This window comes from Zophobas morio, unplaced genomic scaffold, assembly GCF_036711695.1.
Source record: "Zophobas morio isolate AGI-343-1 ecotype UQ-CSIRO unplaced genomic scaffold, CSIRO_AGI_Zmor_V1 ptg000018l, whole genome shotgun sequence".
Classification (NCBI taxonomy): domain Eukaryota; kingdom Metazoa; phylum Arthropoda; class Insecta; order Coleoptera; family Tenebrionidae; genus Zophobas; species Zophobas morio.
Genome location: NW_026972123.1, coordinates 2,447,765 through 2,462,150, shown reverse-complemented (window position 1 = coordinate 2,462,150; position 14,386 = coordinate 2,447,765). Strand labels below are relative to the sequence as shown.

At 28.4% G+C, this 14,386-nt stretch overlaps 2 protein-coding genes across 3 annotated transcripts in view; one reads left to right on the top strand and one right to left on the bottom strand.

Moving 5' to 3' along the window:
• LOC135131039 (major facilitator superfamily domain-containing protein 1-like) overlaps positions 1-14,386 on the top strand; it is a 92,618-nt gene that overhangs the window by 50,973 nt on the left and 27,259 nt on the right. The window lies entirely within an intron of this gene.
• The window catches only part of LOC135131041 (sterol O-acyltransferase 1-like), a 38,264-nt gene that overhangs the window by 20,771 nt on the left and 3,107 nt on the right, over positions 1-14,386 (bottom strand). The window contains exons 4-5 of one of the 2 annotated variants that reach the window (XM_064058564.1): positions 7,248-7,384; positions 6,291-7,200 (exon numbers count right to left, since the gene is read on the bottom strand). The exons of the other annotated variant lie outside the window; for it this stretch is intronic. Of the exons in view, the coding sequence (XP_063914634.1) occupies positions 6,358-7,200; positions 7,248-7,384 (980 nt within the window). The 3' untranslated portion in view covers positions 6,291-6,357. Of the gene's footprint in view, positions 1-6,290; positions 7,201-7,247; positions 7,385-14,386 lie in introns of those variants that run through there. 2 annotated transcript variants of the gene reach the window in all.

The following is a 14,386-nucleotide window of genomic DNA, read 5'->3' as shown; positions in this document are numbered from 1 at the left end:
CGATTTTTCTGTTCGTTTCAGTTTTTAGGCTTTGCAATTTTTTTTACTTTATATATTTTGATTATTTTAATTTCCGATTTTTCTTATTTTGGTTTTTGATTTTTTTAATTTTCAATATTACAAATTTTTGACTTTTCGATTTTTTGATTTTCCCGTTTTTCAATTTTCGATTTTTCGATTTTTGAGGTTTGTGAATTTCCACTTTTCGATCGACCTAGGTATTTGATTCATTGAATTTTCGATTTTTTGTTTAACCATTTTTAGATTTTCGATTTTTACGATTTGTATTTTTCGATTTTCTGTTTTTTACAGTAGTGAATTTCAGTTTTTCCGATTTTTGATTTTGCGCATATTTGATTAATCAAATTTTCGAAAAAGTTACCATGCTTACAAAAACTTCAAAACATCTACAATATTTCAAAGTATTCAGTTTTGCTATTCTTGATTTCTTCAATAAAATAAATTGACTCAGTCATTAACTTTTTTGAGACATCCTGTATAACCAAATCTAAAAAATATTAATGCAGTGATAAATCACAAGTATAAAACTCATCATATTTTATACATTTAAGATACTATTTATTCTGCAAAATTTTGAGGTGACGTCATAAATTTTTTAGAGGGGATAAGCAAATATATTTTAATTAAAAATGTATCATGTTTATCATGATTTTAAAACATCTGCAAGATTTCAAAGTATTCGATTTTGCAAATTCAAAATTAAATTGCAAAATATTGTTTTATAATTTTCATTTTTTTTCCAAAAATCTGGACGTTTTGGATAAAAACTCAACACGAAGTCATAAACTACATGTGTAGGACTATGTTACTGTATACAATTTAAAATCCATTTACTATGCATAAATTTGAAGTGACGTCATCACATTATTGGTGGGGATGATTAGACAAATTTAATAATTTTGCGACATTTATGAAAAAAATATCAGTTAACAAAAATGGCACGTTTTTATTATTATGCCAGTTACATGTCACTCAACGACAATATCGTTTTTTTTAAGAGTATTTTATTTGAAAGAGTGATGAAATTTTTTATACGGAACAATTGGTCGAAAGATGTTAGAAAGCAAAATAATTCATGTCCGGACCATCGTTACTCACGAACGAAAGTGACCATTATTTTATGGGAACACCTACCTGCTAAATCTTCTCCGACAAATTCGAGAGAACTGGTGTCAGCCATAAATATTTCTTACCAAATGTATATATAACTACTGTCCGTCCCGTTATTGTCAATAAAATTTTATAGGGTAAAATCTGAATTTCGTTGTAGTTTGAGCCTACCCACAAATTCTGCCCTTGAAGGATTTGGACCGCCTTCTTCGGTGAGGGCAGGCAAAAACGATCTGCCCATAGGCTCAAAACATTTGCGTGCGATTGTACGTAGTGGTTAGAGAAAATACTATTTTGCGCTAAAATTTTTCCACTTGTAGAAAATAATAGAGTAGTAAACATTTTAATAAGTTTTATAATTTTTAATGTAATTATCAGAAATACATTATATAATTATAAGACCTTGTTCTACATAGCTGTCATAATTTTATTGGTACTGATTAGAAAACATAGGCATTTTTGGAAAAAAATATACTACAGCAATTATGTACAAAATAACTTCGGCGTAACTTGTCTGAACACTCGCTGCACTCGACGTGATGACTTCATAAATCGCTCGTCACCGCTTCTGGACTTCTCCGGAATCCCCATCCGCGACTTGAGGATGAATCATCACCGGCGTAATAAGACCAAAGAGTAAGGGTGTATTTCGATTTTGCAAAACCACCCTTATTGACATTGGAGTCCTCAAAAAACTTGTTTCGCGACAACTCGTCGCCTGAGAACTTGTTTGATCTACAGACCAGAGCGCGCTCAGGCCAATGTCGACTCTAAGCGTTCAGAAGCGATTTGGTTCGTTTGGATTATAATTTCTGCGGGAAATAGTTGTTTGGTCGGTTTTTATAACGACTAAGTGAATATTTTTGGTACATATTTAGATGATTTTACATATCTTGTTTAACTAAGAATGAATTCTTTATTTGTGTTTTATACTAGTAAAACGTCTTAAACTAAGAATATTGTTGAAATCCCAATGACCCAATGGATTTTTTTCGGGAAAATGTTTTGGAAACACTGTGTTCTATTTTGTATGAATTTTTAAATGTTTTTAGTGACAATTTTTGTGGTTGTTTTCGATACACTGTATGATATTAACAGTGAGAAAAAAACATGGAAAATTAAAATAGTCGAAAATTCGAGAAATGTAATAAACGAAAAATCGAAACCTTAAAAAATCGTAAAACTGAAACATTGAAAAATCGAAACATCGAAAAACCGAGAAAAGTTAAAAATTGAACAATTTATAAATTGAGAAATCGACAATCAAAATGTCGAAAAATCCAAATCTCGATGAATCGAGGAATCAAAAAACTTAAAAATTCGAAAATTTGAAAAATTAAGAGATCGAAAGATCCAAAGAACGAGAAATCGAAAAGTGATGGAAGTCGAAAAATTGAGAAATCGACAAACAAAAAGTTAAACGTTGAAAAATTGGAAAACCGGAAAAATCAAAAAACGAAAAAATGGAAAGCTGGAAAAACTGAGAAACCGAAATAGGCCAATATAAAAAATTGAAAAACTGATAAACCTAAAACCTGACCAATATCGATAAATCGGGAATGAAAAATTAACAAATCGAAAAATTGAAAAACTAGAAGTCGAAAAATCGAAAGATTAAGAAATATTGAAAAATTAAAATATCAAAAGATTAAAAAATTTAAAATTTAAAAATCCAAAAATTGAGAGTTTATGAAAGTCAAATTTGAAAAATTAAAAAATCGAAAATTTGACAAAATGACAATTACTGAAAAACAGAAAATCTAAAACCGGGAAGTTTGAAAAATTCGAAAACTTGAAAAATTCAAATGTCGAAGAACTGAACTGAAGAATCGAGAAATCGAAAAATCTAAAATTTTAAAAATTCAAAAATCTAAAATTTAAAATCGAAAAATTAAACAAACTAAAAAGTAAAAGAATCGCCACATCGAAAAATCCAGGAGTCAAAAATACAAAAGTCGAAGAATCGAAATATTGAAAAATCCCAAAATTGAGATGTCGAAAAACTGAAAAATGAAAGATAAACTAAGAACCTAAAAATCCGAAACCTTAAAAACACTAAAAAATGAAAAATCGAAAAATTAAAGAATTGAAGAACAGGAATATCGAGACTCTCGAAAGTCAAGAAATGGGAAAATCAAAACATCCATTAATTGAAAAATCGAAAATTTGAAAAAACGACAATTACACTGGTCAACAGCTAAGCTCTAACTTTTATTATAGCAGCCAATTATTATTTAATTAACAATTTTAAATGATATTATAAACGGCTAAACCCAAACTTAGCTCTCATTTAAAAGTAATCTTCAATATTATCCTTTGAAAAATACAAAAATCGTACTATTAAGTAATAGGAAACTTTCTATAAGGTGTATTTTTTTGTGATCAAATTGCTACAAACTTCTTGGGAAACAATAAGAAAACTACGTTTAGTAAGTAGAAAACATGTTATCATCATATAAAAAATTTAAAATTAACATATTCTTAAAAGTGCATTTTATGTATTCGCATCTTGATTTTTTCCCCAAAAATTATGACGACGTGAGTGACGGACATAGAGAACGCTTCCATCTGGGCATTTTGTGGATACAAAAACGTTACCAAGATCCATGGAACACCTAAAGGCTCGCAGAATACTGCGGGACCATCAAGCGAGAGATCTCCAATGAAATCTATAGGAGGCAACCGAAAAAACGTCGGTCTTAGCTGTTTCTTTTGTTTTTTTCGTTTTTTAAACTACAATTGTTGTTTTCTTTCTTAATTATGGTTGTTCTTTTGTTAATACATCACTTTTTGCCGTTAAAGATACAAAAATTAAATTGTTTTACCTGCTTTTTTGTTTTTAACATCAAATATGCATTTTTATTTTTAATTGAGCTAAGTTGTAAGGTTTATGCCCTTTGTTACAAACACAGAGACAAATTAAACGAAAACATTACAATTATGTCAAAGTTAGAGAGAAAAAATTGAATTTTGTTGACCAGTGTTATTGAAAAACAGAAAATCTACAACCTGAACAATCAAATCTCGATAAATCGGGAACGAAAAATTAACAAATCGAAAAATTGAAAAACAGAACATCTAAAACCAGGAAGTCGAAAAATCGAAAGATTAAGAAATATTGAAAAATTAAAATATCAAAAGATTGAAAAATTTTAAATTTAAAAATCCAAAAATTGAAAAATCGAAAACCTGAAAAATCAAAAAATTAAAGAACTGAAGAACAGGAAAATCGAAACATTCGAAGGTCAAGAAATGGGAAAATCAAAACATCGATTAATTGAAAAATCGAAAAATTGAGAGTTTATGAAAGTCAAATTCGAAAAATTAAAAAATCGAAAATTTGACAAAATGACAATTGAAAACAGAAAATCTAAAACCGGGAAGTCGAAAAATCAACAAATTAAGAAATCGAAACATTTGAAAAATTGGAAAACTTGAAAAATTCAAATATCGAAGAACTGAACTGAAGAATCAAGAAATCGAAAAATCTAAAATTAAAAATTCAAAAATCGAAAAATTAAAAAATCTAAAAAGTAAAATAATCGACACATTGAAAAATCCAGGAGTCAAAAATCGAAAAGTCGAAGAATCGAAATATTGAAAAATCCCAAAACTGAGATATCGAAAAACTGAAAAGTGAAAGATAAACTGAGAACCTAATAACCTGAAAAATCCGAAAACTGAAATATCTAAAAACTGAGAACCTAAAGGTCGAAAAATAGAGCAATCGAAAAATCCAAAAAGTGAAGTCGAAAAATCGAAACCTTAAAAACACTAAAAAATGAAAAATCAAAAAATTAAAGAATTGAAGAAGGGGAAAATCGAAACACTCCAAGGTCAAGAAATGGGAAAATCAAAACATCGATTAATTGAAAAATCGAAAAATTGAGAGTTTATGAAAGTCAAATTTGAAAAATTAAAAAAAACTGACAAAATGACAATTGAAAAAAAGAAAATCTAAAACCGGGAAGTCGAAAAATCAAAAGATTAAGAAATCGAAACATTTGAAAAATTCGAAAACTTGAAAAATTCAATTATCGAAGAACTGAATTGAAAAATCGAGAAATCGAAAAATCTAAAATTTTAAAAATTCAAATATCGAAGAACTGAATTGAAAAATCGAGAAATCGAAAAATCTAAAATTTTAAAAATTCAAAAATCTAAAAAGTAAAATAATCGACACATCGAAAAATCCAGGACTCAAAAATCGAAAAGTCGAAGAATCCAAATATTGAAAAATCCCAAAACTGAGATATCGAAAAACTGAAAAATGTAAGATAAACTGCGAACCTAATAACCTGAAAAATCCGAAAACTGAAATATCCAAAAACTGAGAACCTAAAAAGGCGAAAAATCCAAAAAGTGAAGTCGAAAAATCGAAACCTTAAAAACACTAAAAAATGAAAAATGGAAAAATTAAAGAATTGAAGAACAGCAATATCGAAACCGTCGAAAGTCAAGAAATGCGAAAATCAAAACATCGATTAATTGAAAAATCGAAAATTTGAAAAAACAAAACGATAATTGAAAAACAGAAAATCTAGAACCGGGAAGCCGAAAAATCGAAACATTTGAAAAATTGAAATATGGAAGGGCTGAAATGAAAAATCGAGAAATCGAAAAATCTAAAATTTTAAATATTGAAAAATTAAAATACCAAAAAATTGGAAATCTAAAATTTAAAAATCGAAAAAGTAAAAAGTCAACACATCGAAAAATCCAGAAGTCGAAAATGGAAAAATGAAAGAAAAACTGAAATATCCAAAAACTGAGAATCTAAAGAATCGAAAAATTGAGATATCGAAAAATCCAAAAAGTGAAGTCGAAATATCGAAACCTTAAAAAAATCGAAAAATTGAATAATAAGTAAACTAAAAAATCCCAAAACTGAAATGTCCAAAAACTGAGAAATTAAAAAATTGAAAAATTGAGAAATCGAAAAATAAAAAAAGTCAAGTTGAAAAATCGAAACCTAAAAAAATAGTAAAATTGAAAAATTAAAAAACCTGAAAAATCAATCAATTGAAAAATCGAAATATTTAAAAATCGTCAAATTGAAGAGAAAAACTGAAAACCGAGAAATTGAAAAATTGAGAAATGACAAACATTGTATCTTAAAATGGATAACTATAAAAAACTTAAAAAAATTACTATTTCAAAACATGTTCGTCTACACTTTTTGTTTTCATATAGGTATGCTAAAATTACATCATTACATATTTCCTCTTAAAATTTAAGAACACAATCACACGTAATAAATCTTGGAATAATTAAATCCAAGAGTGTTGGATCCTTTAGAGGAGCTTTCATCACAGCATAGTGTTCGAAAGTGTATAGAACCATAATCGCAGATGATACCAAATACCCAAAACACCACAAAAACACTTTAAGGAAAATGCTTTCAGGCAAGTTAAGAAAAAACATTGGGAATATCGCAACTACAGCTAGAAAAAGAAAACAAGGAACGAATTTACCGAGGAAACAGAACATGACGTACTCGTGCATGGCAAACGACACCGCAAAAACCACAAAAATCCCTAAAACGTTATTGTCGCATAAAAAGTGCTTGAAATCGCGATAGACGAAATAGTATAGCCAATCTCGAACGAGGAGGTTCCATTTTGCTAACCACTTGTTGTGTCTGGATTCGTTCCACCAGTCTTGGTAGAATAATCTGTCTCCGAAACGAGTGACTTCGGCGAATAGGTTTTGGACGGAATGAAAAATCAGGAAGAAACTTGCATACACGGCCAAGCCTCCGTGCGGAATACAGTCAGTTATGTATAGAATTGTGTCCTTTATGGTGTACTTCGCTAGCCATCTTTCTGGAGTTGGATAATTGGCCTCAACGAGAAATGCGATCATGAATAACATGCTTATGGCTTCGACAAGCCGACAAATGACGAAGTTCCAGTCGATGTGTTTCGTTCGTGGGTAGCTGTCTCGGTAGATGAGAGTAGGAGCGAAGAGGAAGTACAGGAAATTGGAAAATTTTGCATCTTCTGAAGCCGACATTAGTGGGGGAGCTTTAACGCGCACGAAAGAGTGCACTTTCATTAAAAGCCGGACCTGGAAATTTTTAGTTGGTTGAAATTTTTGAGCTTTGATAAACTTACAGATTCCATGGATACGAAGGCTGCACACGGTGGATTAAATTCGAAGTATAGTGTTGCGGTACTTGTCAATTTTAACGTGTAGAAGTAGTAGAGACCTAAAGATGCTGCCCAAAACCAGTCCCATGTTCTGGTCAATTCTGAAAATTAAGTGACGGATTAGACTAATTTCTCGACGGTTCATAGCATTTAGAATATACAAAAGTAGGTCTTCCGTTTCCGTTTGGTGTTTATCTTTCCGTGAAGGAATTTATCCACGACGTTTCACAGCTTCTAGATTATGAAAAAGTAGATTTCTGTCTTTGTGTCGACTGTTGACAATTTTACTAGACAGATAATTCTCGAAACTACCGAACCGATTATGGTTGAATTTTACATGTATTTTATGAATATCGTGTAGGTGGTGAAACGCTAGCGAAAATTTACCAACCAATTGATGACGTCAATTAAAAATTTGACAAAGTAAATGCTAATTAACTGTCTGCAATAACGAGTTTTCAAAAGAAATAAAAATAAAAATCGTATAACAATATTTTACAATAAAATTTAGAAATGAATGCTCTGGAATCTTGCAAATATTTTGAGGCACGATGCGTCGCTAATTAAAATTTATTTGTTAATGTCCTCCAAAAACTTGTTGGATAAGTCCTATCATTGTTTAAGTATATTATAGTTGGACAACCTATACGGACAATCACTTTCCCATGTAGAAAAGAATGAATATATATTTTACATCTCACTCGCTTCACTATGAAGTGGCGGTACCTTACGAAAGGGGGTAAAAATAGTCCGTAAGCACTATGCCAGAATAACTATGAGTTATCATCAAACTATGAACACCAAATTAATTCAATGTGAACATCTTCTTATGTATTTTTTTTATTAACAGTAGTCAAATCATTAAATACATATTATCTTTGAAACTAAAATGCATTTTATCCTAAGATAGTATCACAAAATATTCATCACCATTTAAATATATACGATGATATAGACATCAAGAAATAAATTTAAAATTGCAAAAATTATATCTAGCAGACTTAAAACAGCCTTAAATCTTAAATGTGTCTTGTATGTACGTGCTTATTAGTATGTAGGCATTTTAACGCACAGCAATAATCGTTCTTGATGAGTAGATGAGTAATGACTGATGACTACTGTAACACAGTAAATCCTCGAAATCGAAAATTTAAAACACTGAAAAATTCAAATATGGGAAAATTGTAAAATCGAGAAATCGAAACATAAAAGAATCAAAAAAATAAAAATTGGAAAATCTAAAATTCAAAAATGGAAACATCGAAAAATTGGAAAATCGAAAAATAAAAAAAAATTGGACAATCGAAAATTTAAAAATTCCGAAAATTGAAAAATTGAAATATAGAAGAACTGAAAACTCAAAAAATCGAAAAAATTAATAATTTAAAAATTGAAAAGTTAAAATTGAGAAATCGAAAAACAGCAAAATCACAAAATTGAACGAAATATCAAAAAATGAGGAAATTAAGAAAGTCTAAAAATCGCAAACTTAAAAAATCAAAAACCTGAATAATCGAAACTTTAGAAAGTGGAGAAATAGGAATATAAAAAAATAGATTAATTGAGAAATCCGAAAACTAAAAAATCTGAAACGTCAAAATTTGAAAAATAAAAAAATATTGAAGGACTGAAAAATCGAAAAATGTAAAATTTAAAACATTGAAAAGTTAAAATATCCTAAAACTGAAAAATGGAGAAATCCAAACATCAAAAAATCAAAAAAAAAATCTAAAATTTAAAAATCGAAAAACTGAAAAATCAACGAATCGAGAAGTCGAATTGGACAATTGAAAATTCGGATAAATCAAAAATCGAAACATCGAAAAATCGAGAAACCGAAAAGCAAAAAATCGGAAAACCAACAAATCGAAAAATCGAAACATTGTAAAATTCAAAAATTGAGACATCGAGAAATCGAAAAATCAAAAGACAAAAAAATTGAGGGGTCGAAAAATCGAGAAGTCGAAAAATCAAAAAATTGAGAAACCGAAATAGGCCAAAATCGAAAAATCGAAAACTTAAATATGGAAAAATTGATAAAGCGAGAGATTAAATAATCAAAACATCGAAACATCCGAATCTCAATAGATTGAGATCTCAAAAAATTTAATAATTCGGAAATTCAAAAAATTAAAATATAGAACTGGAAACTCGAGAAACCGAAAAATCTAGAAATTTAAAAATTAAAATATGGAAAAGTTGAAAAATTGAGAAATTAAAATAAAAAACAAAAAACTGAAAATCCAAAAATAAAAAATAGAAAAATCTTGAAGTCGAGAAATGAAAGAAACATCGTAAAATTCAAAAATTGGGACATCGAGAAATCGAACAATCAAAAGATCGAAAAATCGAGGAGTCGAAGAGTTGAGAAGTCGAAAAATCGAAAAATTGAGAAACGAAAATGGGCCAAAATCGAAAAGTTAAAAATGGAAAAATCGATAAATCGAGAGATTGAACAATCAAAACATCTCAAAAATTGAAAAATCGAAAATTTAAAAATTCGTAAAATTGAAAAATTAAAAATTGAGAAATTGAAATATAAAACAAACGAAAAATCTAAAGTTTGAAAAATGAAAAACTGAAAATCCAAAAATTAAAACGCAAAAATCCAGAAGTCGAAGAATCAAAGTATTGAAAAATATCAAAACTGAAAGAAATATCCAAAAATTGAGAAATCGACAAACCAATAAAGCGAAGTCGAAAAATCTAAGAATTGAAGAACTGAAAAATCCAAACTTTGAGAAGTGGGAAAATCAAAAATAGATTAATTGAGAAATCAGAAAACTGAAAATTTTACGCAAAAATTTGAAAATGAAAAATTGAAGAATCGGGACATTGAAAAATTGTAAAATCCAGAAATTGAAAAGCTCAAAAGAAAAAAATCGAAAAACCGAAATACCCAAAAATCGAAACATCGAAAAATTCAAAAACTGAGACTTCGAGAAATCGAAAAATCAGAGGATCGAGAAATTGAGGAGTAGGAAGCCGAAAAGGAAAGTTAAAAATTGAAAAATTGAGAAATTGAACAATCAAAACAACGAAACATCTGAATTCGATAAATTGAGAAAATAAAAAATTGAATAATCGAAAAATTTTAGAAAAGAAAAACTGGAAAATCGAAAATTAAAATTCAAAAAATTGAAAAATTGAAATATAGAAGAACTGAAAACTCGAGATATCGAAAAACCTAGAATTTTAAAAAATGAAATATTAAAACATCGAAAAGTTTAAAAATTGAGAAATCGAAGCATTAAAAGTCGCAGAATTGAAAAATCTAAAGTTTACAATAAATTGAAAATCCAAAAAGTAAAAAATCGAGAAATCAAAAAAAATACATCAATTCAAAAATCTAAAAATCGAAAAATTGAAATATTGAAAAATCTCATAACTGAAAGAAATATTCAAAAAATTGAGAAATTAAAAAATTGGAAAATTGAGAAATCGAAAATCTAAAAAAGCAAAATTGAAAAATCGTAATCTTAAAAAATCGAAAAATTGAAGAATTGAAGATGTGAAAAATCTAAACTTTAGGAAGTCCAGAAATGGACAAATAAAAAAAGTACTTTAGAAATCGGCAAACTGAAAATTTAGAAACGTGAAAATTTGAAAAATTGAAAAATCGAAATATTTAAAAACCGTAAAATTGAAGAGGACAAAAATTGAGAAATCGTATCATTGAAACATCGAAAGATTGAGAAATCGAAAAATAAAAAATTAAAACATTGAAAAGTTAAAATATCCTAAAACTGAAAAATGGAGAAATCCAAACATCAAAAAATCAAAAAAAAAAATCTAAAATTTAAAAATCGAAAAACTGAAAAATCAAAAATCGAAACATCGAAAAATCGAGAAACCGAAAAGCAAAAAATCGAAAAACCAACAAATCGAAAAATCGAAGCATTGTAAAATTCAAAAATTGAGACATCGAGAAATCGAAAAGTCAAAAGACAAAAAAATCGAGGGGTCGAAAAATCGAGAAGTCGAAAAATCAAAAAATTGAGAAACCGAAATAGGCCAAAATCGAAAAATTGAAAACTTAAATATGGAAAAATTGATAAAGCGAGAGATTGAATAATCAAAACATCGAAACATCCGAATCTCAATAAATTGAGATCTCAAAAAATTTAATAATTCGGAAATTTAAAAAATTAAAATATAGAACTGGAAACTCGAGAAACCGAAAAATCTAGAAATTTAAAAATTAAAATATGGAAAAGTTCAAAAATTGAGAAATTGAAATAAAAAACAAAAAACTGAAAATCCAAAAATAAAAAATAGAAAAATCTTGAAGTCGAGAAATGAAAGAAACATCGTAAAATTCAAAAATTGAGACATCGAGAAATCGAACAATCAAAAGATCGAAAAATCGAGGAGTCGAAGAGTTGAGAAGTCGAAAAATCGAAAAATTGAGAAACGGAAATGGGCCAAAATCGAAAAGTTAAAAATGGAAAAATCGATAAATCGAGAGATTGAACAATCAAAACATCTCAAAAATTGAAAAATCGAAAATTTAAAAATTCGTAAAATTGAAAAATTAAAAATTGAGAAATTGAAATATAAAACAAACGAAAAATTGAAAAATCTAAAGTTTGAAAAATGAAAAACTGAAAATCCAAAAATAAAAACGGAAAAATCCAGAAGTCGAAGAATCAAAGTATTGAAAAATATCAAAACTGAAAGAAATATCCAAAAATTGAGAAATCGACAAACCAATAAAGCGTCGAAAAATCGAAGAATTGAAGAACTGAAAAATCCAAACTTTGAGAAGTGGGAAAATCAAAAATAGATTAATTGAGAAATCAGAAAACTGAAAATTTTACGCAAAAATTTGAAAAATTGAAAAATCGGGACATTGAAAAATTGGAAAATCCAGAAATTGAAAAGCTCAAAAGAAAAAAATCGAAAAACCGAAAAACCCAAAAATCGAAACATGGAAAAATTCAAAAACTGAGACTTCGAGAAATCGAAAAATCGGAGGATCGAGAAATTGAGGAGTCGGAAGCCGAAAAGGAAAGTTAAAAATTAAAAAATTGAGAAATTGAACAATCAAAACAACGAAACATCTGAATTCGATAAATTGAGAAAATAAAAAATTGAATAATCGAAAAATTTTAGAAAAGAAAAACTGGAAAATCGAAAATTAAAATTCAAAAAATTGAAAAATTGAAATATAGCAGAACTGAAAACTCGAGATATCGAAAAACCTAGAATTTTAAAAAATGAAATATTAAAACATCGAAAAGTTTAAAAATTGAGAAATCGAAGCATTAAAAGTCGCAGAATTGAAAAATCTAAAGTTTACAATAAATTGAAAATCCAAAAAGTAAAAAATCGAGAAATCAAAAAAAATCCATCAATTCAAAAATCGAAAAATCGAAAAATTGAAATATTGAAAAATCTCATAACTGAAAGAAATATTCAAAAAATTGAGAAATTAAAAAATTGGAAAATTGAGAAATCGAAAATCTAAAAAAGCAAAATTGAAAAATCGTAATCTTAAAAAATCGAAAAATTGAAGAATTGAAGATGTGAAAAATCTAAACTTTAGGAAGTCCAGAAGTGGACAAATAAAAAAAATACTTTAGAAATCGGCAAACTGAAAATTTAGAAACGTGAAAAATTGAAAAATCGAAATATTTAAAAACCGTAAAATTGAAGAGGACAAAAATTGAGAAATCGTATCATTGAAACATCGAAAGATTGAGAAATCGAAAACTAAAAAAATCAAGAAATAGAAAATTTAAAGAATGGAGGAATCGGAAAAGCCCAAAATTGAAATATTGAAAAATTGAGACATTTAAAGTTGAAAAATCGAGAAATCGACAACCCCAAAAATCCCAATAGCGTATTTAGGTATAAAGCACAAGATCAGGACTATTCTACTTTTTAAAATTTAAATACATAACATTATAAATTGGAAAATGTTGATTTTTTTTCCAAAAATCTTGACGTCTAAGGTGAAAACTCGACACGGATGCATAAACCGTAAACGGGGCGAAACTACAATTTTACTATTGTAAAATTTGGAGTTTGCGTCATTTCATTGTTCGTGACAAATTTTGGAGAGTGTAATTTGATAATACAATTTGAAATGTAAATTTTGTCATTCGGGAACATTATGTATTAAATCGTTAAGATGTTCAAGAACTTTGTTCACTTATTCGTTGTAAAGTCCAATGGTCGAAATGGGTTAGTTCTTCGTAGTGGATGTGTATCAGATCAACTCTAAGGAATATCCGTTTATAGATAAATCGCTTAAAGCCGATATTGGCCTGAGTGTGCTTTGGTCTGTATATCAAACAAGTTCTCAGGTGACGAAAAATTGCATGTGGAGGGAGACTTCAGATTACAAATCGTGCCAAGAAAGACATATTTGGGAGAGATGGATTTTCAGGTGCTTGACTAGCGGTAATTTTAAATTGTGTGCTGTCGTTCGCGAAGTGAAGAACACAATTTCATTAAAATGATAATTATAAAATTATCATAATAGTCCAGTCATTTTAGCATAAAAAAGGGATCAACCTCGGAATGAGAGATAATAAGCTGAATTTTTGTATACACCTTAATTTTGGCGTTCTAAAAGTTGTCTCAAAAGTCTCATAAAATCTCGTGTCTGCGTCGCAAGTTATTCAAGGTCAAAGGTCAAGACAAACAGTTTTTTGCGATTATCTCAGTTTCTATTGCTCCAAGGATGTTAACATCTATTACCATAATTGTAGAGCACAAAATTTGGGACAAATTTTATTTGAAACATTTTTTCATGCGCTCAGTCGTTTCTGAGATAGAGGGCAGTGAGCGCGCAGAGCTCAGCCATACGTACTGTAATGCAATCAACCGTGAATATCTGTGAATACTACCTTGAATTTTGAATAATTTGTATTATTTATCAATTAATACATTGTATTTAATAACATTTTACATATTTTCAATATATTCATTGAATATTACTTACCTACTTTGTGTAATTAAAAACTCATTTAATGAAATACTTATTGTATATCTCAATTTATTTATATCTTTAAAATGTGTAAGTTTTTAAATACTTATTTTTCTATCATGATTATAACAGAAAGGTCTGGAAACAACGATTCAGGGCACCGAAG